The sequence below is a fragment of the Heloderma suspectum genome, chromosome 5, assembly GCF_057233095.1.
Source record: "Heloderma suspectum isolate Gila_16-S chromosome 5, 16-S_ref, whole genome shotgun sequence".
NCBI lineage: Eukaryota > Metazoa > Chordata > Lepidosauria > Squamata > Helodermatidae > Heloderma > Heloderma suspectum.
In genome coordinates this window covers 230,547,878-230,574,527 of record NC_139462.1, presented here as the reverse complement: position 1 = coordinate 230,574,527, position 26,650 = coordinate 230,547,878, and the positions used below count along the sequence as shown (strand labels likewise).

At 41.3% G+C, this 26,650-nt stretch overlaps 1 protein-coding gene across 3 annotated transcripts in view; it reads left to right on the top strand.

Annotated features, from left to right (window-relative positions):
• SETD2 (SET domain containing 2, histone lysine methyltransferase) overlaps positions 1 to 26,650 on the top strand; it is a 90,640-nt gene that overhangs the window by 16,679 nt on the left and 47,311 nt on the right. For all 3 annotated transcript variants that reach the window (XM_084859511.1, XM_084859510.1, XM_084859512.1), the window contains exons 3-12: positions 9,151 to 9,166; positions 9,760 to 14,204; positions 14,715 to 14,846; positions 15,715 to 15,843; positions 17,270 to 17,393; positions 17,959 to 18,036; positions 19,881 to 19,978; positions 21,885 to 22,011; positions 22,677 to 22,811; positions 25,547 to 25,675. In XM_084859511.1, the coding sequence (XP_084715637.1) occupies positions 9,151 to 9,166; positions 9,760 to 14,204; positions 14,715 to 14,846; positions 15,715 to 15,843; positions 17,270 to 17,393; positions 17,959 to 18,036; positions 19,881 to 19,978; positions 21,885 to 22,011; positions 22,677 to 22,811; positions 25,547 to 25,675 (5,413 nt within the window). The remainder of the gene's footprint in view (positions 1 to 9,150; positions 9,167 to 9,759; positions 14,205 to 14,714; positions 14,847 to 15,714; positions 15,844 to 17,269; positions 17,394 to 17,958; positions 18,037 to 19,880; positions 19,979 to 21,884; positions 22,012 to 22,676; positions 22,812 to 25,546; positions 25,676 to 26,650) is intronic.

Below are 26,650 nucleotides of genomic sequence, written 5' to 3'. Positions count from 1 at the left end.
AATTGAATTCAGCCACAGCTATTTATTTGTATAGTTGCAACTTGTGTAAATAGTGAGTTACCTACTATTTAGCAGGTACAATTCTTCCCTTGCAATTCTATCAAATCTTCCCGTTTTTCTTAGGATAAGCAAGGAGAGTTTTAATCTCAAAAAACAACGGTATGCTTTTGGACCAATGGTGCTATATTAGCAGCTGCATAATTGCTCAAAGTAAATTAGCATGCCATTTATTTCACTTAATCTCGAAAACTTGCAATGATTTTATCTCTGGGCACATTAGCAAGTAATTATCCAAACATGATAAAACTTTAAAGTCATTTTGGTTTTTTTAACTCCCCACCACCAACTAATAGCTACATCTATCAGCAGCTGAGTGACAGCAATGATAATTTAAAAGCTGAATTTAATTATGGTAAGAGTTTATTGCTTGAAACTTAGTAATCTCTCATTTATGATGCTGAACACCTCTTGGGCTGCCTTAATATTACGGAAAGAGATACTGCCTCCCCTGGTGCAGAATCTAATTTTGTCTAATGTGGGCTGCCTTCATCATTACTTCCGAATGAAATTGGTGTAGGGAAGCTTGGGTGGTTCACGATTGGCAGGAAGATAGGGATCTTCTCTCCCCCAACCCTTTAATATAAGTTAATGATTATTGGCATGAAAAAGTATATTTTCTGTAGTTGTGAAATATTCCTCACCTGCCTTTATTAAAATTCCATGATGGCTTCTTCTTAGACAACTATCTGCTCTCTGCTATAAGACTTGCCAAAGTCCACGATATGTAGACTAGTCTTTGATTGCGTGTATACTTATTTATATTTTTTTTATTTATAGATGTATGAGTTGCTTTTTGACCCAAATAGGGCCCCTAAGGTAACTTACAATTAAAACTTAAAACAATTTTAAAACTTTAAAAACAACTTTAAAAGTTTAAAACATCACCAGTAGCAGAATTAAAAGGAGAAAATTTTAAAAACAGAGTGTGGACCCAATACATTAAAATACTAACAAGCCATATATAACCAACCCCCCCCCCCCCCAGTTTTAACAGCCCACCTAAAATTGAACAAAGAAGGGGCTAGCTTAACTTCATTTAAGAGAGAGTTCCACAGGTGGGGTGCTGCCACAGAGAAGGCCTTATCCCACATTCCTGTGAACCTACCCTGCCTTGATGGTGGGACACACAGAAGGGCATCCAGAGAGGATATGAAACTATAGGCAGATTCATATGGGGGGAGGTGGTCTTTCATATATTCTGGCCCCAAGCCTTTTAGGACTTTATGGGTAAGCACCAGCACCTTCTGTTGTGCCCAAAACCGATTGGCAGCCAGTGCAGTTATACAAGACCAGTATAATATGGTCAACAAAGCATGCCCCAGAAAACAATCTGGATGCTGCATTTTGCACTAGCTGCAGTTTCTGAACACTTTCAAGGGCAGCCCCAGGTAGAACGTGGTACAATAATCTAAACGGGAGGTAATGAAGTAATGGTTCACTCTAGCCAGATCTGCCTTCTCCAGGAAGGGGTGCAACTGGCGCACCAGTCAAAGCTGGGCAAATGCAGTCCTGGCCACAGCATCTGTGTGACCCACCAGGAGCAATGCTAGGTCCAGAAGCACCCCCCCCCCCCCGCCGCCCGGCTGTGAACCTGATCCTTCAGAGGGCGTGTCATACCATCCAGAATAGGCTGTATCTCCAGTCCTGTTTTAGCTTTCCTACTACTGACCAAGAGTACGGCTATCTTGTCTGGATTGCGCCTCAGTTTATTAATCCACATTCAGTCCATCACTGCATCCAGGCAGCAGTTCAGGACTTCTACAGCCTCCTTGGCATCAGTTGACAAAGAGAGATAGAGCTGGGTATCATCGGCATTGTGAGACCCAACCCCAAAACTCCAGAGGACCTCCCCCACTAGCTTCTGATAAATAAATATCATGTTTATTTTACTGGTATTAAATAAACAACAAAAGTACCTCATGTTAATTTATTGTCCCAGTGCACCAAAAGTATTTGGCCTGAAATATTTGAGGGAAAAAATTAAAGGACACTTAATGTGATTTAAATGTTATGTAGAATGCTTATTTACAATACTTGTACTTCCCTTACATTTTTTAAAATTTAAGAAAAAAGCTAAAGGTACTGAGAACTGTTGACACTAATTAATTTAGCAAACCAAAGAAATGTGCTTGATATGCTGCCAACTACTCATTTATTTTAGCGGAGTTCAACTATCTTCCACTAGGGTTGTTGGGGCACCTTCAGTTTCGCTGTCACTATTAGTTCCATTTCACTCTGAGACATGTATGTATTTCAATGACATATATGTATTTTAGGGATGATCAGGGGACTGAAAACAAAGCCCTGTGAGGAGAGACTGAAAGAACTGGGCATGTTTAGCCTTGAGAAGAGAAGACTGAGGGGGGATATGATAGCGCTCTTCAAGTACTGAAAGGCTGTCACAGAGAAGAAGGCCAGGATCTCTTCTTGATCATCCCAGAGTGCAGGACACGAAATAATGGGCTCAAGTGACAGGAAGCCAGATTCCGGCTGAAGATCAGGAGAAACGTCCTGACTGTTAGAGCAATACCACAATGGAACCAATTACCTAGGGAGGTGCTGGGCTCTCCCACACTGGAGGCATTCAAGACGAGGCTGGACAGCCATTTGTCAGGGATGCTCTGACTTGGATTCCTGCATTGAGCAGGGGGTTGGACTCAATGGTCTCATAGGCCCCTTCCAACCCTACTATTCTATGATTCTGTGAAAAACATTCAGTACAATTTTGAAACTTCCAGGCTTGCCTAATATTGTATTTGCAATGGCATATATTCATTTTTACTAATGAACTTATGAAATGGAAATTTTTCCTTGGAAAAATAACTACGTTTTGGGAGATTTTTCACCCCATATCACTGATCCCAGACCAAAAGAATTCAGTGAGGAGACATTTCTGTGAATATCCTAGAAGGTTCTAAGGTTGGAAAGTGCAAAAGTAATAGTCTTAAGGTAGTATCAGTGATCTCTTTATTCCAGAAAAGTTGGATGTTGCCGGAATACAGATATGTTGGTGCCATGGAACAAACCTTCAGACCGCTTGGATAGTGACCTGTGTTGCTACATGTTGCCACTATCAGCCTTCCCTTAAGGCTTACATAATGTCTCTGGACAAACAGGACTTCTTTTTCAAACTAAAGGCTTGCACACTGGGACAGAGAAGGGTTGTGTAACATTTCCACAATCTTCCTTTTTCTTCGTTTTGTCAAAGGAGGTTTGCTGTCTCATTGTGCTTCCAGGTAGCTTGCAGTTTGTTTATGAAAAACAAAACAGGGAAGTGTGATATTATGATTGCTGGCTGAGGACTGTTAATGCTGTCATTTTCAATGCATGATCCATAAAGAATCCATTCACAACAGCAAGTGGTGCTTGGCAGGTACAGATTTAATTTGACAACTGTTCTCAAACTGCCCATTAAAAGTGCTGTTGTGCTGTGTTACTTCCTCTCATTTTTGCAACTCCAATCCAAGCAAGTGCATCTTCATCATAACCTCGTCCACAAGCTCATATCACCCACACTTTTGTCATAGATCATTAGGTACTCTCCTCCAAAATGTTTCACCACCATCTGTGAAAAGAGTGAGAATTGTTTCATGCAGTGTGGAGATAGGTATGTTCTGTGGGTCTTTTGTATGGTCCATGCTTCTACATTTTAGTCAGGTCCCCTAGTTGAATACAGAGTATGTTTTATCTTTTTAGTCCTGAGCTGAAATTGTAGGGACAGGGGGTCTACATTTTTGCCCTGTGTGTGTCTTCTCACTCCCTGTTGGTGATTTTTTGTAGGCTTTTGTGAACTGGTGCAAAACTGTCAGCAAGAGAGCTTGTATAGTGTGCCTAGTGGGGAAAGGGAACACATCTCCTTTGCAAAAACAGCATATAGATACTTTCTTGTCCTGATCCTGTTGCATGCAGTTGTGGCATAATATACAGTCATGTGAAAAAGAACGTACACCCTCTTTGAGTTCTATGGTTTTATGTATCAGGACATAATAAAAATCATCTGGTCTTTAACAGGTCTTAAAATTAGGTAAATACAACCTCAGATGAAAAACAACACCTGACATACTACACCGTGTCATTATTTATTTTACAAAAATAAAGCCAAAATGGAGAAGCCATGTGTGAAAAACTAAGTACGCCCTTATTGCTTCCATAGGTATGAAGAGGCTACGTAGCAGCCAGATGCTGCTAATAAAATGCCCTTGCTTAATTGATCATCAGCAAGTGTGACCACCTCTATAAAAGCCGAAGTCTCAGGAGTTTGCTAGTCTCAAGCATTCAGGTGTGTGTTAACACAGTGTCAAAGAGTAAAGACATCAGCAATGATCTTAGAGGAGCAATTGTTGCTGCCCATCAATCTGGGAAGGGTTATAAGGCCGTTTCCAAACAATTTAAAGTCCATCATTCTACAGTGAGGAAGATTATTCACAAGTGGAAAACATTCAAGACAGTTGCCAATCTTCCCAGGAGTGGACGTCCCAGCAAATTCACCCCAAGGGCAGCCATGCAATGCTCAGAGAAACTGCAAAACATTAGCATGTTAAATGTTAAAGTTCATGACAGTACATTTAGAAAAAGACTGAACAAGTATGGTTTGTTCGGAAGGGTTGCCAAGAGAAAGCCTCTTCTCTCTAAAAAAAACATGGCAGCACGGCTTAGGTTTGCAAAGTTTCATCTGAACAAATCAAAAGACTTCTGGAACAATGTCCTTTGGACAGACGAGACCAAAGTGGAGATGTTTGGCCATAATGCACAGCGCCACGTTTGGCGAAAACCAAACACAGCATATCAGCACAAACATACCAACTGTCAAGCACGGTGGTGGAGGGGTGATGGTTTGGGCTTGTTGTGCAACCACAGGACCTGGGCACCTTGCAGTCATTGAGTCTACCATGACCTCCCCTGTATACCAAAGTATTCTAGAGTCAAATGTGAGGCCATCTGTCCGACAGCTAAAGTTGGGTCATGCAACAGGACAATGATCCCAAGCACATCAGTAAATCTACAACAGAATGGCTGAAAAAGAAAAGAATCAAGGTGTTGCAATGGCCCAGTCAAAGTCCAGACCTCAACCTGATTGAAATGCTGTGGTGGGACCTTAAGAGAGCTGTGCATAAACAAATGCCTGCAAACCTCAATGAACTGAAGCAATGCTGTAAACAAGAGTGGGCCAAAATTCCTCCACAACGATGTGAGAGACTGATAGTCATACAGAAAATGATTACTTCAAGTTATTGCTGCTAAAGGTGGTTCTACAAACTATTGAATCATAAGGTGTACTTAGTTTTTCACACATGGCTTCTCCATTTTGGCTTTATTTCTGTAAAATAAGTAATGACACGGTGTAATACACTGTTCATCTGAGGTTGTATTTACCTAATTTTAAGACCTGCTAAGGACCAGATGATTTTTATTATGTTTATTATATTTTATTATTATTTTATTATATTTTTCACATGACTTTAGGTAGAGATGTGCATTTTGATGTGTGGGATCAGGTTGAAAGACTTGCAGCACTGAGCAGTGGGAGGGCTTTGTTTTGTCCATCGGTGGCAGTCATGAAGTCGAACCTCTCTGTGTAGTGCCGTCATGTTGTCCCTGTCGGCAGAAGCTTGCATTTATTCTGACTGGTTTTATACAGCAAAAATAGAACCTCCTAAAACTGGTTGTAGTGTTAGTTCTTTTCATAATATATTCCATATCATTTATTAACTCAGGAAAAGCTACCCCTTGCATAGCTGCCCAGTACTGGTCGTTGTTGCTGAGTGACATGTGCTGGGGTCCTTGTAGAGCCCAATCAAACATTTTGCATGATATTTTGCTTCCAGGGCTATCGTGTCTAGGGATGTACGAAAATCACCTTTCACGGATTATGCTGATGGTGGGGGGGGGAGGCGCTCCGTTCCTCCCCCCCCCCCCCCCGGAATTCTGGCTGGCCGGCTGTGCTCCACAGCGATTCTGCGGAGCTGCCGGCCGGACATCCGGCCACTGGCTAGCAGGGACGCAAATGGCGGCAGCCATAGCCGCCGCTGTTTGCGTCCCTGCAGTCAGCCGTGATAGGCTACGTAAATGTTTACGTAGCCTATCACGGCTGAATTTAAAAAAACACCAAAAAACGCACATACGCAAATGTCGGCGGCCATGGCCGCCGCCATTTGCATTCCTTATTTTGGCACGTCTTAGTCTAAGTAAACATTTACGTAGACTAAGACGGCAAAAATAAGGGGAACACAAATAGCGCTATTTGCGTTCCCCTTATTTTCGCCGTCTTAGTCTATGTAAATGTTTACGTAGACTAAGATGTGCCAAAATAAGGAACGCAAATGGCGGCAGCCATGGCCGCTGACATTTGCGTACGTGCGTTTTTGTGTGTTTTTTTAATATTCAGCCGTGATAGGCTACGTAAACATTTACGTAGCCTATCACGTTTTTTTTAAAAACCTAGCCGTGATAGGCTACGTAAATCTTTACATAGCCTATGACGTTTTTTTTTTTTTTAACTGGAAATGGCGTCGGTGGCAGCCGGTCAGAAGACTGACCGCTGCTGCCGCCGCCAGGAAGATCCGCCCAAGGTAAGTCTCCTCCCGGGGGGCGGGTGGGGGGTGGCAGGCCGTTCCACCACCGATTTCGGGGGGCCGAATGCGCTGGCATTCGGCCTCCCTGAGATCCGTGGCGGAACTTTCGTACATCCCTAATCATGTCACCAGAACTTAGTTGGAGATAAGTTTGCCATTTTGTTGTTCAATTGCATGCTCTCCAACATTCTTTTTATATCAGAATTTGTAAGTGTTTGTGGGTTAAACCGTCCATGATTGAACAGCCAACCATGGGTTATTTAAACCATGATGGGCAGCAGCCCAGGCAGGTGGCCATTTTGAATATTTAGTTCCAGCCACAGCTTGTTTTGTCATGTGAGCCTGGAGACGGTGGATTATGTGAGAGTTAAACAACCCTCACACAACCCATGGTCTGTTGTTGGGTTATGCAAGGACTGTTTAACCCTTACATAGCCCATGGTCTGCAGACTCGCACAACATGACAAGCTGTGACTCGGCATTGAATATGGAAATCCCTCCCAGAACATGGTGGCATGCAGTGCAGCCCACCATGTCTTAAGCAACCCATGCTGGGCTGTTTTGATCATGCAAGCCAGGTCATAGTGTCTGGGTTCACATGTCATGAGACAACCTACGATGTTACATGTGAACAGGCCCATTGTCTTTCCTCAGAACGAGTTCACTTACCAGTTTGAAGTGTTTTGCTGTCTTCAGTGTTATTTCTTTTCTTTTTAGAGGGCTATTAATCTAAGTTAGCATGGCTGAAATGGAAACATGAAAATTAGACATTAATAGTAATAAGTGATGTGGGGCGGAAAATATTCCAGAGCTTTATTTTTCCACAGAAAATTTTCCATCCCTCAAGTTCATTAGTAAAAATGAATGCATGTCAATTGCAAATACAATATTAGGCAGCCTGGCAGTTTTGAAGTTGTTAATAATGTTTTTCAAGTGATTATCCCTTGCATGTATGTGAGAGAATTCATATATGTCCTTGAAATACATTCAAGTCTCAGAGTGAAATGGAACGAATATGTAGTGACAGCAAAACTGAAAGTAAGGGAAGTGCAAGTATTCCTGTAAAATGTTCTATGTAATGTAACATATAAATCATAATAGGTGTGCTTTATTTTTCCTCTTCAAATATTTCAGGTCAAATATCAAATACCTGCAGTGTATTAGGACAAAAAAATAACATGGGGTACTTTTTAAAGCTTTGTGGTTTACTAAATACAAATTAAAAGTAAACATGATAAATTAGATCTCTGGATGCAAACTAGAAATTTTCCAATGCAAATGACCCTGTGAAAATTAACCTAATTTGCATTGGCAACATTTCTGATGGCAATTGGAAATGTTCCCATGCAAATGGTCCTATGGAAATTAACCTACTTGCACTGGAATTTTTTTCAGAAAATTTTCCAATTAAGAATTTTCTGGAAAACCCACATCACTGTTAAAAATGAAATTCATTTGAAAAATACTTAAAAATTAAATATTATTTTGTAAAAAAAAGCCCCACAATGTTTACAGGTGGACTCCTTGTTCTTAAAAACTGCGGAAAAGACTCCATGCATTTTATGACATGAGAGGGTTTAATTACATAAAACAACTGGAACTTGGTGTTTTTGCAGAGCTGCCATCTACATGTGCTCTACCACAGAGCTGTGAGCTTTTGCTTGTGATCATTGTAGTTGATTGTGATAGGGCAAGAGAAGGTCACTAAAATGTGTTTGACCTCGTCTTGGTACTAGGTAAATCTGATTTCCAAAACCTAAAGGAAAGTTTCATCTTTACTATATGAATAGACTATTCTGTATACCCATACACCTACTTTTTCATGACTTCATGCTTGAAAATAGAATTGCTTCATCCTAGTTTGTTAGTAAAATTAGAAGCTGATTCATTCAGAATGCATTGGAGTTGTGGGGTGGGGGGCTAGGGAGGAAAAATACTGAAAACCATAGCGTAATTTGCTTTAACAAGGTTTACCCTATAAAATGTATGTTGAAATGTGAAAATTCTGGAAAATGGCTTATCTCCAGAATCAGATACCTCTTCCTCCTTGGAGGTGGCTAGCATATGCTGTCCTGTTCCTCAATTCCTATTTCTAAAATCCTGTTGAATTGTAACACAGGAAGGATTAAGACACAGAAGTTGCATATCTTGAGGAAGAGAGAGGTACTGTGCTGCTGGGACCCTGACATGCCTACATTCTCCTTGCAAATGGACAGTTTAAGGCTTCTCCCGTTTTCTTTCGACAGGATATTAGACACTGGAACGTGACACCAGAGAATCCCTATGTTGCCTAAACATAATAGAGCCTGAGGAATAGTACTTTTAAGATCTAACAGCAATCTAGATTTAACCTTATTTTGTAAGCAATCCAGTTTACCGCAATGAGATTTACCTGTAGCTAAGTTATTGTTCAGCATAGGCAGGGTTTTTACCAGAAAAGCAAACCTCCTGTGGTTCCTCTTAGTTTTCATGCTTTCTCTGTTTCTTTTTTGCATGCTTTCTTGCTGGATTACAACAGAGAAGAAGAAAATGAGGTGAGTGTAACCTAATCTATTTCACTTCCTGGTTTTAGGAAGTAATTCTAGCTGAACTATTTATAGTTTTTGTTTCATTTCATGTTGCTTGAGGGAAAGAAGGAAGATTTGGCAAATCCCAAGTGTCGGGTGTTTTAGGGGAGCCACCAGCAGTGTTGAGAATGGGTGTGAGGTTCACACAGCAACCTGCCCTGAAGTACTTGGTCCAGAATTTGTGTTAGTGCATCTTCCTATTCTCTGAGACAGGGCTTGAGTCCTCCGCAGGCCCCCATCGAGGGACTCAGGTGTCTGGCAGGGGCTCAGCTGTGCACTGTCACCCACTTGTGGCCAAAGAAGGGACCTGTTCGCTGTGTCTTATCAGGCCACAAGGAAGCCTCTTAATGACAAATGGCCAGAGATCGTCAGGTGATGCTCCCTTAGGCTTATATAAAGGCTTCCAGGCTAGGCTCACTCAGGATCTCTGTTTATTCTGGAAGACTTTCTCTTGCACTTTTGGTCTTTTCATCCTTGCTTCTTTTCACTTTTGTTGCTATATTTTGAGTAGAATTTATTTTAAAAAACATGATTTCACTTGCTTATTTCTTGTATTGCAGGGCAAGACTGAAAATGCACAGAAACCCGGTTTTGTCAAAGGGCCAGTGTTCAAGGGAGTTGCATCTAGCCGTTTTTTGCCCAAAGGCACCCGAACAAAAGTTAACCTTGAGGAACAAGGCAGACAAAAGGTGTCCTTCAGCTTCAGTCTAACCAAGAAAACCTTGCAGAACAGATTTCTGACAGTCCTTGGGAATGACAAACAAAATGAGACTTCAAGCTCCCCAGCTGCACCCCTTCAAACTGACTTTGCCTCTAAAATTAAAATGGATCTTGGGGATCCTTCTGGTGTTGTGGAAGAATTTTCACCACCGAAGCCTAAGGTGGAATTAGGCAAGATTCATTTTAAGAAACATCTGCTGAATGTTACAACAAAGCCTCCCCCAGCTGCCTCAGTGCTGCTGCCACCAGTGGCTGTAGCACCAGCTGCTACAGCAGAATTTGTGGAATTGCCACCATCACCCCCTCCCCCTCCCCCTCCTCCACAAATACTACCAGCGCTAGCACCAGTACTAACCCCTGCAACTTTGTCACAAATTCCAGTTGCAGTACCAACGGCAGCCACACCTCTGTTGCCATTACCTGTAGAAACTGTTGTCCAAATGACAAAGGAGCCCTCAGTTAAATCCTCACAGGAAACATTAGAACTGAATACTAAACAAAATTCTGTGTTGGATGGCTCTGAAGAACATATAGCTCAAGTTGTTTCTGAGGAAGCAGAACTAGTCCCAACAAAAGGGCATTCCCACATTGGGAAGGAAGAGGAAGTTTCAGATAGTTCAAAAGGTGTTTCTCTAAGTTCTAAGAAACAGGGCTCCAAGAGGAAGTTCTCTCTGTCTGATGGCACAATGCCAGGTTCTGAATCAGATGAAGATTCTGTGAGAACCTCTTCAAGTCAGAGATCCCATGAAATTAAAACATCAACAGGCTTGGAGAAGGAAAAAGATTCACGAAAGAGCTCTACTTCTCTCAAAATTGAAGAGCAGACAAAATCCTCGTCTCGGTCTAGATCTGACAGGGATGAAAAATACTCTAGTTACTCCAGATCTGAAAGAGACTCAAGGTATTCTTCCTCCCGTTCCAGATCTGACAGAGAGAGGAGGCGAAGCAGATCCCGTTCTCATTCTAGATCAGAGAGAGGTTCTAGAACCAGTTCTTCCTATTCCAGATCTGAACGGTCACATTACTATGACTCTGACAGGAGGTACCACAGGAGCTCACCGTATAGAGAGAAGACACGATATTCTCGTTCTTACGTGGACAGTAGGACAAGAGAGAGTTCTGATTCAGAAGAAGAATATCGGAGGACATACTCCAGATCTACAGACTCGAGGCGTACATCCTCTCATTCTTCCTCTTACAGAGACTCTAGGACCTCTTCTGCTTATTCCAAGTCTGAACGTGATAGCAAAACAGAATCCTCTTATAATGAGTCAGAGAGAAAAGGAAAGCCGACAAAATCAGACAGAGAAGCAAAAAGGACTTCAGAATGTGAGGTATCAAAAAGGTGCTCTCCAGCTAGTGAACGACATCGGAGGGAAGCATCCCATTCTAAAGCAGATAGCAGTGTGAATTCTTCCCGACACAAGTCCACCTCTTCGAAGACATCTGCTTCAAAGTCAGATAAATCTAAAAGTTCTTTCTGTTGTACAGAATCTGAGGAAATCAGAGAGCAGTCTAATTGTATAGACTCGGAGGCCTCTTGTGCACAAAGTTGTGAAACAAAAACTGCTCTTGCACAGAAGCCAGAAACAGAAAGGACTGTTTCTCCATTAAGTCACTTAAATGATTCACCTACTTTCAAAAAGCTAGATGAATCAAAAGACGGTTCTCCTGTTTCTAAGTCAAATGAATTTGCAGGAATTGATAGCCATGACAGTATTAAGGAAGTGGGATCTTTAGTCAAGGTAAAACATGATCAGTTAAGAACATGTTCTCCGATAGAAGTAAATATAAATGGGTCCCCAGAAGGTAGGCCCAGTGATACAGCACTGTTCTGTATCTCCAAGGTGGAGGAAATCGCAATGTCTTCTGATGATAGTTTAGGTAGGTCTGAGCCGCCACCTCAGATCAAAAGTCCTAATTTGAACAAGTTGCCATCTAACAGGTTTCAAAGTGTATATCTATCTAAAGGACATGATCTGGGTGATTCTGCTGTCGTTTCAAGTGAATCCATCCATTTACTTAAAGAAAAAACAGATGTTTCAGTTTCTTCTGAATATGAATGTGTACCTTCCTGTATTGTGAATGTAAATCATTCTAAAACAGTAACAAAAAAAGTGGATGATCTAACAGATCCCTGTAATAAAACCAAAGATCCAGTCCCTTGCTACGTTTTGGATGATGCCGCTCTTTCCTTGTATTATTCAGAAGTTGAAATTGAAGCTGAGCCTTCAGATACAAAAGCTGTTCAATCTACTACAGATATTCATGTAGAGCCACAAATTGAAACATTCAAGTATACAGAAGTAGAGGAGAAAAATTCATCAAAATCTGCTCATGAAAGTGGAAAATGTGTTCAAAGTTTCAGCTTATTAGAGCATAGCCCAGTCAGAGATTCTTCTACAGAAGAGTATTTTGTGGAAGTGAGGCTAGACAATCAATATATTGCACAGCAACAGCAAACTTCTGAAAATGTGTTAGTCCAGGGAGAGACAACCTTGCAGAAGAGTAGGGAAGAACTCTTAGAGTGTCCTGAAGTAGCACTTGAACTAGATATTCTACATGTTGATTCCATTGTAGAAAAAACAAAATCACCTTTTAAAAATGAGCATTCTTATTATTTAGAGATGCCAGTGGAAGAGCCAGAGAATGAGGAACCAGATGATGAAGATTCAGCTGCCCTTGGTGAAAGAACCATGTCGGAGCTGAAAGACCACTCAGCAGAAGTCTCAGTGATAAATGACAAAGGGGATGAGTCCTTGGTGGGATCTGCATTTTCAGACTCTTTGTCCCCATCTTGTGATGTTGTTGTGACTGTAGAAGAAACAGAAACTGTAGCTGAAGCACCCAGGTGTGACAGTAGTGGCAGTACTCCTGAGAGTATTCACAATGAAGATTATTCTGATGTGGCTGAAAGTGCGAGTGAACAGTGTAGTGATGAAAGTGATACAGAGGATTCCGATTCAGATGATAGCAGTGTTCCGAGGAATCGCCTTCAGTCAGTTGTGGTCATTCCAAAGAATTCTACAATAACCATGGAGGAGAGCAGTTCTTGTTCCTCACGGAACAGCCAAAGTAACAGACGCTACTTGGATCACTGGGAAGATGGCAGGCCAGAGTCCAGCAAGCCGTTCTATGAAGAAATACCAGATGACCTGGAACCTAATAATGGTCTGCAAAAGGAAAGCAGGTGTTTGCCTTCTAGAGATTCAGAGGGGAGCCTAGCAATATTGACTGAGCTTAATAGAGCAGAGACTGAAGACCTTCAGCCTGATGCCTCCCAGCCTCAGAGTGATGGTGTGGACAGCACAAGTCAGTCAGAGCAAGCATCAGATTCTATTAGCAAGCCAAATCCAGATGAAAGAGCAGTATTAAATGAAAGAACATCTGTAACTCGGTCAATTGGCATATCACAAGAAGAGGGTATGCAGTACTTTTCCAGGAATTTTGAAATGGATGACAGTATGTCCAGGCTGCAGACCAGTGTTTCCAAGCCAGACAGTAGGCAAGGGAAGCCTGGTTTTGGGGATATCTCTGACACTGGAGACTTCTCCAGAGAGGATGGCTTTCATTCAGGAGAGGATGTGGGTAGCTTGTTGTGGGATTTCTCCCAGCCAGAGAAACCGAGCAGTACATACCAACTGCCTGATAGTAGCTATGGCATTTTCCCAGGTTATGTTTACCCACCAGGTGCAGGGCCATATGTTGGGTCTCATAACTACTGGCATGACAATGGCTATTGGGACCCAAGATTGGCTAACAGACCCTCTGAGATGAATTATGAGCAAATACAAGGGCAGGTCCCTGATTCACTTACAGAAGATCATGAGGAGTATGAAGAAGTTGATCGTTGGGTTGATGAAAGCCATCCCTACTTCCCCAATCAGTCAATTAAGTTCCAGGCCCGTGACCCTAGAGAGAAGGGTTCAGTGCAGGGACATGAGATAAGCAGTAACTCTGCTAAAGAGCTAGTGGCCGCAAGTGAAAGAAAAGAGCATGTTAATAAGGCTTTGGATAAAAATGACATGAAGGAGCGGGGGCCACTGAAGAAAAGGCGGACAGATTTGGAGAGTGACTCGGAGAGCGATGGGGACTCCCAGGAAAGGAAGAAGGTCAAATCGGAGGGTGAGCGGTTGCTGGTCATGCCTCAAGACTCCTTAGTGGCTCATCCGCTGTGTTTTATGGAAGATTTCAGGGATCCACAGCGTTGGAAAGAGTACGCCAAGCAAGGGAAAATGCCCTGTTACTTTGACCTTATTGAAGAAAATGTCTATTTGACCGAAAGGTAATTGAGTTCAGTTACTTTTTTAAAATGACTTAAATGCTAGCATGGGGACAGCACACCTTAGATACCATGTAAAGTGTTTGCTATAACAGTTAATGTGGGGGCAGAGGAATATTGTGATTCATACTAGTATGGCTGGCCAGCTTAGGATGGTCTCAGGTGGGCCAGAGGAAAAACCACTTCCAAACAGGTATTGATCCTTTTGAGCGCACTCTATTTTGGAAACCTATTTTTCTGCATTCTCCCCACCCCTGAAAGCGAGGGTTTTTCAGGCTGAGAGAAATTGATGTATTGGCTGAATATAGCACATTTACAATTTTGCCTTGAGTATGTGGAAAAAACCAGTGGGAATTCTCAAAACATTTCGCCTACCAGAAGGCATGCTGAGGTTCTATGTGTGAAAATTAAAAACTTCTCAAGGTCTCTGTACTTTTTGAATACATTCTTCAGGTTTTGCTAGCTGGTATTAAGCTGTCAGTTATAAAGTTTGTTCTGTGGAATGCTCCATAGGAAAAAGAATAAATCACACCGTGACATTAAACGGATGCTGTGTGAATGTCCCACCCTGTCCAAAGATGAGAGAGCTCAAGGCGACGTGGCATGTGGAGAAGATTGCCTAAACCGTCTCCTCATGATAGAATGGTAAGGATTATTTTGCAGATTGCTCTGCTCCTGTTGTCACCCACCCTCATTCTGACACGTAATGTAAGGAAAAATCTATGAACTGAAACAGTCTTTCTGGTAATTATATATTTGTTACATTTATATCCTGCCTTTCCTCCAAGGAAGCCAAGGCGGCGTACACAATGCTCCTCCATTTTATCCTCACTACAACCCTGTGAGGTAAGTTAGGTTGAGACTCAGTGACTGGCCCAAGTCACCCAGTGAGTTTTATGGCCAAGTGGGAACTAGAGCCCTGAGTCCTAGTCTAGCATTCTAATCACTACATTGCACTGGATGTCTTGGAATTGAAAACAGCGTGCACACACAGTATTTTTGTTGCCGCTGGATGTTGCTAATGATGACCAAATGAATTTACTCCTTACAGAGGTGTGAAGGTGCACCTTTCTGTTTGGGTTTTGAAGGAAATGTAAGGCCTGTTGTGTTCAATAAGTCTCTCAAGGTTTATGTTGGTGCTGCTGATTATTGCCTGTTCTAAATTTTATATGTGGAAATTTTGGATTGGATTGCTCCTTTAATTTTTTTTATTCTGTTATGCTCAAAGGTAGCTTACAAAGAACGGTGGGATTAAACATTGAAATTGTAGTTTGCCATCTTGCTTGGGTCTTATGAAATTGTTTTAATGATTTGGAGAAAATTGTCAGAATATTCATTTAATCCTACAATACAATTCCATCATGGTGCTCAAGTTCCTCACTGTCTTTGAACACTGTAGGGTTGTTTGTGCTTCCTTAGAGAAACATGTATGCAGGATTTATAGGGTGCTTACTACAAGCAGAGCAATGATTTTTGATGCATGAACTATCTTACTGTTCGCCCTCATGCTTAGTTCTTCAAGGTGCCCAAATGGGGAGTATTGCTCCAACCGGCGGTTTCAGAGGAAGCAGCATGCAGATGTTGAAGTCATCCTGACAGAGAAGAAAGGCTGGGGGTTGAGAGCGGCAAAAGACCTCCCATCGTAAGGCTTCCCTCACTGAAAGGACTTCTTCAGCTTAGCACTTTCCCCTTGTGTACAGAACATCTCCCACTCAGCAGTGAAGATTTTGTTTTTGGGAGTATGGGGACTATGCAGAAGGGGGCTATTCCTGCTCCCTTGCCATTGGAATGGCTATAAGCAGCATGTGGGTCAGCACTATTCTATGAACTAGTGAATGAAAGCACTGGCCTGTTTGGCTTTTGCTCTGCAGACACCCCCTTCCCAACATACACAGTCTCTTCCTTGGCAGGGGAGACCAGTGGCTAGCAGGATCAAGACTGAACTCCTTCACCTTCCTGCCTCCAACCCAGAGAAGGCGGGGCTTAGAGGGGAAGTAGGATGGAGCCATAATTCTAGGGGTATCATTTCTTTGTTGTATTCAGTTCAAATTAAGCTCATCTGTGGGTGGAGCTTGGAGTGCATTAATAAGATCTAGAAGGCTGCAAGTGGGAGCCATGATAGAGCTCATGCTGCTTTCACACAGCAACTTTTTGCACACCCCATTGAACATGTGAAACTGCCCTGGGCCTTGAAACCATCTAAACTGGTAATGTCTATTCCAAGACTTCCCCCAACCATGTGCCTGCTGGATGTTTTGGACCACAGCTGTCTGTGTGGCTGGAGCAGATGAGAGCTGTAGTCCAAAACATCTGGAGGGCACCACAGTGAGGAAAACTGGTCTATTCTGACTAGCAGGTGCTCTCCAAAGCCTTAGGTGGGACTTTCTTTCTCAGCCCTATTACCAGCTATCTCACTGGAGATGACCAGAAACCAAACCTGGGACCTGCGTGCAAAAAACATGCTTTGTAATGGTGAGCCAAAATAATGACAATAAATTATTTAACTTCCTTTACAAAGTTGTATAAAAGAATAGCTGGCATAGTTCAAACTGGCTTTGGTTCAGTGATGATTGCTGCTCTAATTGGGATTTAGCTTAGGTTTTATTTATTTGTACTTCTGTACCATTTTTCAAATTTAATTTCCAAAGTGGTTAACAGTAAAAAATCATACAAGCACTAAAACCATTGCAACAAATTATGAGACAAAATTAAGCAAAACCAATTAAGAGGTGATAGTTAAACAACTGCCTCCAAGCCTGAGGATTTAGCTGGTTTCTGGAAGCTAGCCAGTGATGGGGTAGAGCACACCTCCCATCGGAGGGTATTTCACATTGTGGGATAACTACTGAGAAGGCCCTGCTCCTTGTAAAAGCCACTCTAGCATTACTAAAAGATGGAGCAAGGCCTCTCTCAAAGATCTCAAAGCTTGGAGTATATGTATGTGGCTTCATATGGGGAAACCTATTTCCCGAGGTATTCCAGACCCGAGTCATTTAGGGCATTACAGGTCAAAATCAGGTTGCTACTATGTCTTAGACATTTTTCTTTCTTTCTTTGGTTGTACTTAGTAACACCTTTGTACTGGAATACTGTGGTGAAGTGCTGGATCATAAAGAGTTCAAAACCCGAGTAAAAGAGTATGCTCGAAGCAAGAACATCCATTATTACTTCATGGCATTGAAAAATGATGAGGTGAGTGCTAGCTTTCTCTGTAAAATGGGAATAACTGCAACCAGCATTCTAGCTGACATGAATGAATGAGATACAGAAATCAAGTTACTAGTGTTGAGACTTGGCAACAGGATAAACTGACATTCTTTTAAAAAACAAACAAATTATTTAGAGAAAAGAAATTGCACACAGTTAAAATACAGCATTTCCTTTCTCCCATCTTCCCCTTTGGACCACTCATTCATATCAATATGTACTGTAAAAGACACCTATAACACAAATTGTTTTCAAAATGAGGTCACCAGTCATGCATGAATGTATTTTTCATTTATTTCACAGCTGTTACAATAGTTGGCCCATCAAAAGAATGTCCCACAACTTCTACAGAGGGACTTGTGATCCTTCTAACTGTAGGCTGATGGCATACAAACAAATGTTAATATAGTGAATCAGTTATTTCATAAGTATATATAGCATTTTCTTCATTGTAAGCTGGTGGAATTTCAGTTGGTTATGTCTTTAATTGTTTGAATGTAAAACAGGCAGCAACTTTTGAAGAGGTACAAATATTTTAATTTATTTTCAGATAATAGATGCCACCCAGAAAGGAAACTGCTCTCGTTTTATGAACCACAGCTGCGAGCCGAACTGTGAGACACAGAAGGTGAGTTGCAGGAAGAAGCTCTTGGCAATGTTCTACTTGGTTTTGGCTTAAATGAAAATTCACTTATTTCTTATGGCTGTTGTACATGGAAGTGACCAAAGTTTTCATTTGTTGGTGGTCAGCATAATGGACAACATGGCTTAAAAGGATTTTAACCTACACACTAGCCTATCCACTGGGCTGGTGTGTGGGGTAAGAGCATTCTAAACATTATACCCTCCACATGAAATGCCAGCATGGGGAATTCTGACAACAACCATGTTAGGGGCTGAAATACTTAAACTGGTCCCAGGTTTTAAAGCTTAAGCAGCTGGAATGAAGTTCAGATATGCTCTGTTCCTGGTATTAATTTATTGTTGGTGATTATATAACATGTTGGCTGTAAAAATTGCTGATTTAGAAACAAACGTGTGGTCCTCAAAGCATTAAGTACAGGGGGCTCTGGTCATGACTTTCAGACTTTAGTTCTACTATTTACAGAATGAAATGAAAACTTATGCTCCTCATTGTTGCGGTTATGAAAATATGAGAACATCAGTTCTAAAACTGCTTAGAACACCACCTATGAGAAATTCTGGCCATATTTTTATATTACGGGTTCCATCTCCTGAACTTGAAAATCTCTAATAAGTAGCCCCATAGCTCTTGGTCCTTCATAGCAGTCCATCAAATACTCAGCTGCTGAAGAGGAACTTATTCTTCCCAACATTGTTTCCTGAAATTGAAACACTCTGCATGATGATCAAGGCTGTGTGGCTTACAGGATGTACTGTGTTTGGACAAATGCTCAGATAAAGAGGAAGGTTTTAAGGCCAGTCCCACTGTCATGGCTAAGAAGGTAAAATCAAGTATGTATGCACTTAAGCATTCATGAACAAATAGCGTTGCTGTTCCAAGGGGCAAGGTGCCCAAAGGCACAATAATAGTTTTGTGGTTTACAATTTTATGTGCTGCCTTGGGATGATTTGCCCTAAAAGGCTGCTTCTAAATCTTTTAAATAAATAATTGAAAGAAGGCAGAGTAGGCAGTGGACTGGGAGAAAAGGGATAGAAGAAATCCCAAGCAGAAAAAGTTGCTGATGAAAAAAACCTGGCATGGGTCTAAGAACCAGAAGCAAGCCATGCTGTAAGGTGGACAGGCAAAGGAGCTTTGGGAGGTGGGGCATTGTTGGCCAGGAAGGGCAACAGAGGCAACTCTGTATATATGTTGAATTTCACAGTATTATTTCAAAGCGTTAATTTGACGTAACAAACATGATAAGAATGCAGACATTGGCTTAGTGGACCACATGGTTTCTAGCAGTGGCCAGCCAGGAAACAAACAACCAGGGCATGAAGACAGCAGCCCTTCCTGTTTGTCCCCAGCATCTGGTGGTCAGAGGTATACTCGATCTGATCCGGCAAGAGAGTTCTCATGAAAATAAATCTTTTCTTGGAAGCAAAAGCATCACGAAAGTTACAACAGTTTCTGTAGAACTAATACTGATTTTAATTGATTAAACCAAATAAATCACAGTATGACATTTTGAAAGCTGCCTCAGTGCTTGGTAGGATGGAAATGAACCAAAGCTGTGCTTACATCATTCATTTCTTATGTAGGACAAAATGAGTTAACATCAGTATATCCAAAATAAGTGGATTTCCATGAATTCCAGACATTGCAATTAAAACAAAGTTGGATATAAAGTATGTGTTTGCTACTGGGTTCCCTTGGCATAAAAATTGGTATGTTGATGCAAGGTAATCCACAGATGCAGAGTTGTTTCTAGAATATATATGTGTTTAAACGATCATATATAAATATCTGTATTAAGCACACTGTATATTTTGGTCTACCCCATTTAGTGGACAGTGAATGGACAGCTGAGGGTTGGCTTTTTTACCACAAAGCTTGTCCCATCAGGCTCAGAGCTAACATTCGACTACCAGTTCCAGAGATATGGGTAGGTGTTGACGTCACTTATTTGCTTCATTGTTTAAAAGTGGATATCCTTGAGCAAGGGCCAGTCAAGCGATCTGGTGCAAGATCAAGCATAACTCATCTTTTCTGAACTAGAGAGGTCAGGCATTTGTTAACTGGTTTACTTATGTCTCCCCTGCTCCTGTTCTTACTTGGGGAAAAAAAGATTTATTATTATTGTTTTCCACCTTTTAACAAGCCATTCAAGGTGGCTTACAATGATGAACAACAGCATATAGTATACCCTATAGAAGAGTACCAACCCCTAATCCTAAACTATTAATGACATTGTACCAGAGTAGAACCTCTGTCTCTTTGCTACATGTTCCTCCTACCACAGAGGAGAAAGTAAAATATTTCCTCCTTAAAAAGCAAAGCAAAAGATAACTATTTGACTTCCTGGAATGTGAGCTGCTTTCTGCGGAAATAAGTGGAAATTTGCTCAGAATATACATTTGTCTGAACAATACAGAAGTTTTCATTTTACTGTTATTGGATTTTTGACACTTTGATTTTATATTATAAGCTGTCCTGAGTACTTTCTGTTATAGATGACCTATAAATACTGTAAATAAATAAATAAATAAGGCTCTTGTTCTGAATAAGCATCATAGTAGCTAAAGTTTGCCTCCATTCATGCAAAAGCAACCATAGGCTCAATTTTCAGGATAGGTTAAGTGGAAGTTAACTATCTTAAACCATTTTTATTAGAATAGCATTGTACTGTAGTTTTGTAAATTCCTTTAAACTTGATGGTAGTTGTTGCAGGAGAGCAAATATAAGATAAAGGATAAAATCTATTATAAATCCTACTTGGAGTAGATGCATTAAAGTGAATGGGATTTAAATTCGTCATGACTAACTTAAGTTGGATTCATTTCAGTGGGTCCACTCTAATAGGACTTAGGTTGGATTTTACCCAAAGATGTTAAATTACACTTGGCAAATTGTTTAAAATACATTTTGTGGTGGTCCTGTTGCATAAATAAATATTACAGGGGAAATACTGAATTCTTTATAACCATGGAAGCAGCGTAGGAAAATAACGTAAGTTGGAAAAAGAGAACTGAAGGCTAGAGAATAGATAATATAAGAGGAAAGGAGGACAGGAGTCAAGCTCAAGGGAAGGTTTGGAACTTCTTTTGGTGTCTGTGTTGATAAGTGTCCATTCTGCTATAAGATGGATTACAGAGGCAAAGGTATTTAAAGAAAAAGTACCATATCTACTGGCATAGCTGGGTCCCATTCTGGCATACCAGGGTCCAGCCCTCAGTTTCTAAGACCAAACTTGCTTCATTCTAGCAGTGAAAAAAAGAGACAAGGTCTTGGGTAATCAGCTTGCTAGGACTGCCATAGATGTTATTCCCTCTGCTCTTTAAGATATGTGTGAGCAAGAGGGAACAACAGTACAACTAGGTATCTTGGGTAACGTCTGAACACGCAGATGTGAACCTTGTCATAGAGCTTGGGGACCTGATTTGGAAGGGCTGCAGATTCTCTGCACTAGGCTCATATTTAATCAGACATCTCTTAGATATGAGTAGAGAAAAAGAAAGCGATAAGAAAAGCACATGGTTGAACATTTCATTTAACCTTGTTCTTGGGAAATATTTGTAAATTTGATTCACTCACGTACAACTGCCTTCTCTTAGTTCACTAAATCCTAAGGTTAATTCATCCAGGAGCATTATAAAACCTTTCTACATCTGGTTGGCTCTGGAGTTAAGCTGGTAGGGATAGTTTTAATAAATATTTGACTCTGAAGGTAACAATTTAAGAGCAATGTGGCCGAGGGATAGGATGGTCGATGAGATGAAATCTGTCTTATAATACAAAAATAATGTGCTTGAGAATTCCACCTGTCATGTTGTGATGTGTATTTCAAACAGCAAAGAAGCACAGAAGTGTTTCTGTGGCTCTGCCAACTGTCGGGGTTACCTTGGGGGAGAGAACAGGGTCAGCATTAGAGCTGCGGGAGGCAAAATGAAAAAGGAGCGGTCTCGTAAAAAAGATTCGGTAAGTATTGGAGGGTAGGGAAGGAGATAATTTATTCTTGTTTTCTGTTTTCAAGTATACCCTTGGGGTAGTTTGAGCTTAGGAAGCGAGCAGTTCAGGTGGTTGGTTTTCATATTCTTTGATGGGACTTCTGCAAAAGGCCAAACTGGGGGGCAGTCCTCCGTTAGGGTCAAACAGGTGCTCCAAAGCTACAGACCCATGCAGTTGTAACTGTCATTCAAAGGGCCTTGGGCCAACAGAGCTGCAGTGACATCCTGCACAAAGCAAATGGGGCAACAATGTCCAACAGTGTCAGGCATCAGCTTATATTGTTTGTATTTGGATAGTATGATTATTTTGGTTCAGGTTATTAATTATGATTATATACAAGTTAATATTTGTTCAGTAGTAGTTTTTATAAGTAACATGCTTATACATAATATGTAACATGTTTATAAATAATGCTCATCATTTAGGATGAGGATTGAGTTGCTTCCTGTTTGGGATATATCTGACCTAGTTGCCACTTGTGTGCCAGAGATCCAGTGTGACCTAGTCCAGACCCTTGTCACTTTAAAAAGCTTTCAGGACAAATGCCAGTCCAAGCTTATGAAGCCTGCCTTGGCCAGTGGGGATTGGTGCATCTATACCTGTAGCTCGTACAACCTTTCTTTTGGTTTTCATAGGTGGATGGAGAGTTAGAGGCACTCTTGGAGAACGGAGAAGGGCTTTCAGATAAGAACCAAGTTCTCAGTTTGTCCCGGCTCATGGTGCGAATTGAGACTCTGGAGCAAAAGCTCACCTGCCTCAAACTCATACAGGTGAGGTGAACTGTTACCCTTCTGAGAGAGCTGAGAGGCTTTGTGAGAACAAAATGATAAAGGGGGTTTTATATGGTTGCATCAATATATAACTTTGTGGATATTGAGTCAGTGTTGGTGGCGTCACATTGCCAAGTTTAAAATGGCTAGTGGGTGGTACCAAAAACAGAACTGTGTGCTGTCCCATACTCTTGACAGCCAAAAGTAGCATGTGGCACAGCAAGTTCTTGGCCATTTGAAAGGGGAATTCTGCAGTGGGGTAGCCTGAGAAGAATGGTACTTCAGATTACTGGACACCACCATTATTAAGGAAAGGGCCATAGTTCACTGGTAGACCACATGTTTTGCACACAGAAGATCCCAGGTTCAGTCCTTGGCATCTAGTTAAAAAGATCAGGTAGCAGGTCATGGGGAAATATCCGGGACCCTGGAGAGCAACTGCCAGACAGAGGAGACCGTATTGGGCTAGATGGCTTCATATGTTCAGGTTTTTTCATCAGAAGTAGCTTAGGACATAATTCCTAGCAGCTGCTAGGATAATTATCACATTAAAACAGTATGGGCCAACTCCCCCCTCTCTTGCGTGATGATAGTCGAGTTGGGTTGTCTATCTCATGGAGCAACTCACCAGTTTTGAACTCCGCAGTGCTGGTGAAAGAAAAACTAAAAAAAGAAATAAAACCCCTTCTTAACCTACATTCAGTAGACTGCAGCCATAGTTGGCCTCATCAGTATGAAAAGTTATTTACATACCAAGCCAAATCTGTTTGATTTACCTGATCATTTTGTATTTTAGACTTGTTGATTTATGTGATGACTCTGAGGTTATGGACTGCTTGCGTGACTAAATGTTTCTGTATAATTTGTTAAATTATAGGATTGCTTTGAAAATTTGGCCCTACTCAAAATCTTGTATTGTTTTCTTTCTTCCTGAATATTTTTAAACATCTGACAAATTCCAGCAGGGTAGCCATGTGAGTCTTTTACAGCAAAAATAGAAAAAGAGTCTTGTGGCACATTAAAGACTAATGAAATTCTTGTGGCGTAAACTTTCTTGGACTAGAGCCTGCTTCATAGGATGTGTGACATGTTATCTTCAGGTGGCAGATATAGGAGTACAGAGTAAAAATTGTAAAAAAAATGTAAAAAAAAATGTAAATTGGCGCCAAAAGGCAGTGAAATGCAAGAGGTACAGTTCTCCATCTACTAAGTGATACTACCCGATTTGCTTTTTATTCACTATTTTACCTAGTGCATCATCTAAAATTAATTTCCAGCTTTGTTAAAATAAGTCTTAAAGGCTGCCACATTTTTCTTCTGCTGTCTGCCTTTTAGCCCGTTTGTGTGTTCTGCTTAGGACTGGAGACAGATCTGAATAACAGCTAGCTTTTTTGTTGTCAGTGAAGGAGCAGACACTGTTCATTTGTGCCACTAGCCTTCCTGCAGCCTGAAATCTGTCTTATACCCAGCACAATCTCAGTAAATTACATCTGCATAAGACCTCTTGTGTTCCATAAGGCTGCTTAAAATTGTAGACTTTGGGGTTTTCCATCATATACAGTTCCCCCTCTCCAACTGCATCCCACCCACCCCTTTTTTTTTTTACTTCACATCCATCATGAAGCTTGCTCACTACATTGTGACACTTTCATTGATCCTAATAAAGGTATTACTGTACTGTTATTTATATGCTTGCCTAGTATACATTTGAACTTTCTGTAGAAATGTCAAACTGCCTGCATTTCACACCCTTTTAGTCCCACAGTTTACAGCCTCTTTTTCTCCTGTACCCGTGTGTGTGTGTGTATGTATATATAGATGTGCCAACTGAGGTTAACACTCATTTGATGAAGGCAGACTCTATGCCACAATAATTTCGTTAGTATTTAAGGTGCCACAGAAAGCTCTCTTTCTGTTCAACTTGTTTAGCATAAAGGGTTTTGCTTACTGCTGCCTTTTTCCTGCTTTTATTTTTTTAAAAGAACCTGTTTTTCTTCATTTCTTCTTCCTTCATTTTAGGAATGTTTTTTTTAATGCTGAGGGAAACCATGCCCAATCCTAGCAGCAAGAGTTGGCATTTTGTATCCCCTGCTTCTGCATCAGGAATATTAGTAGTTGTGAACACAGATGCGAAGAGCTCAATCTAGGCACCTGAGCGGAGCCAATGCTTGCCTCTGTCCTACTCCCTGTCAGGTATCTTAGGGAGCAACCTGGCCTTCCCATATATTCTTGAATACTCTTGGAACAACATTGGTATGAATAGTTGCCACCATCTTTGACCTTCTTGACTAAGTAGGAACCTGGCTACTTTTCCTTACCAACTGATTATTGGATTGCTACATTTATTTATGTAACATCAAGGGTAAAGCTTCACAACATTCTGTGAGGTCAGTATTACTGCCTTTTTATAGATGGTGATGGAGTAACTTACTCAGAGCCATTCAGTAAAGTCTCCCAAGTCTAAGTTTAAGTATCAGTTTCCCTGCATCATAACTCTCAACTCTTCAGACAAATGACATGCTTATCGCTTACTGAGCAACACTTCTACTTTCTTAAACTCATGATGATGATCCCTGGTGGTAAATACCTAACTTTATCATAGCTCAATTCTTGTTTGTGTGCTCCTTAAACAAAAAATATTGTGATAGTGTTAATTCTGCTTGTTTGTAATGCCTGCAAGGAGGTTGCTGAGTGGTCTCTTGGTCATGGTCTACTTTTTAAATTTTTATTTAAAGAATACTCATTCTCAAGCCTGCCTGAAGTCCTTCTTGGAATGTCATGGGTTGTCTCTTCTCTGGATTTGGATGGCAGAGCTAGGCGATGGCAGGGGAAATACAGCCAACAACTTGAAGCTCCAGCTAGAGGTCAGTGACTGTCTTAGGATTACCATGTTCCTGTGTCCATGTGTACAGATTTCAAAATCAGCAAAAATACTTAAAACAGAGTTATAATCTTGTCTTGTCAGCCACCAATCTCCTTATGGTTTCTCTCATTCAACCAATTAGTGGGGAAATAATTTGCCATTTTAAGAATCTTGGAAACTAGTGGGCAATGTCTGTTGAAGGTTCAGAAGCCACAGCCTCTTCCTACTCACACATGGCTGCTATTTCCCATCTTCAGTATTGCTCCTGCTATTGAATCCTAACATCGATGCCCTTGCTTGCTACCGTACCACTTGTTTAGCAAAACAGTTGGTAAACAATTGCCCCTTCGGAACAAATGGAGCTTTGCAGAATAAATTGTGCAAATAAAATATAGGCAAATTCTCTTAATGGCTATAATTCCCAGGGCAGAAATGGGTTCCTGTACAAAAGCTGAATTTCTGAATGCACATATCTAGTTGTCCCTTTTCTTGAAAGAGGCAAAAGCATTCAGTCTACTGCAAGGATGGGCAAACTGTGTCCTGCATGTGGCCTGCTGAGCTCCAAGAAAATCCACCCACTTTCCCCCACAGCCCAGCTGATCGTTAGCTGATGTCCTGGCCCAGCAAATAGCAGCACCAGGACAGCAATCCCAGTTGGGGTTGCTCAGGCAGAGGAAGACATTTTAGCCCTTGCCCCACCCACAGCAATACCAACGCAGCCAGGGTCACTGATTCCCCTGCCACTAATGGCGGTGGGGAAATGGTGATCCTGGTTGGGGTCACTGGGGAGTGAGAGAGGCTTTAACTTCACCCTGCTCTCCAGGGATCTCTGAAAGGACTGCTAGAGGGGGTGGGAGTTTAAATCCTCTCCCACCCTCAGTGATCCAGACTCAGTGGGCGGGGTAGGTGGGTGGGAGGATTAAACCTTCCTATCCCTGCACACAGAAAAAGGGATGGGGAAGAGTGTGTGTGTGTG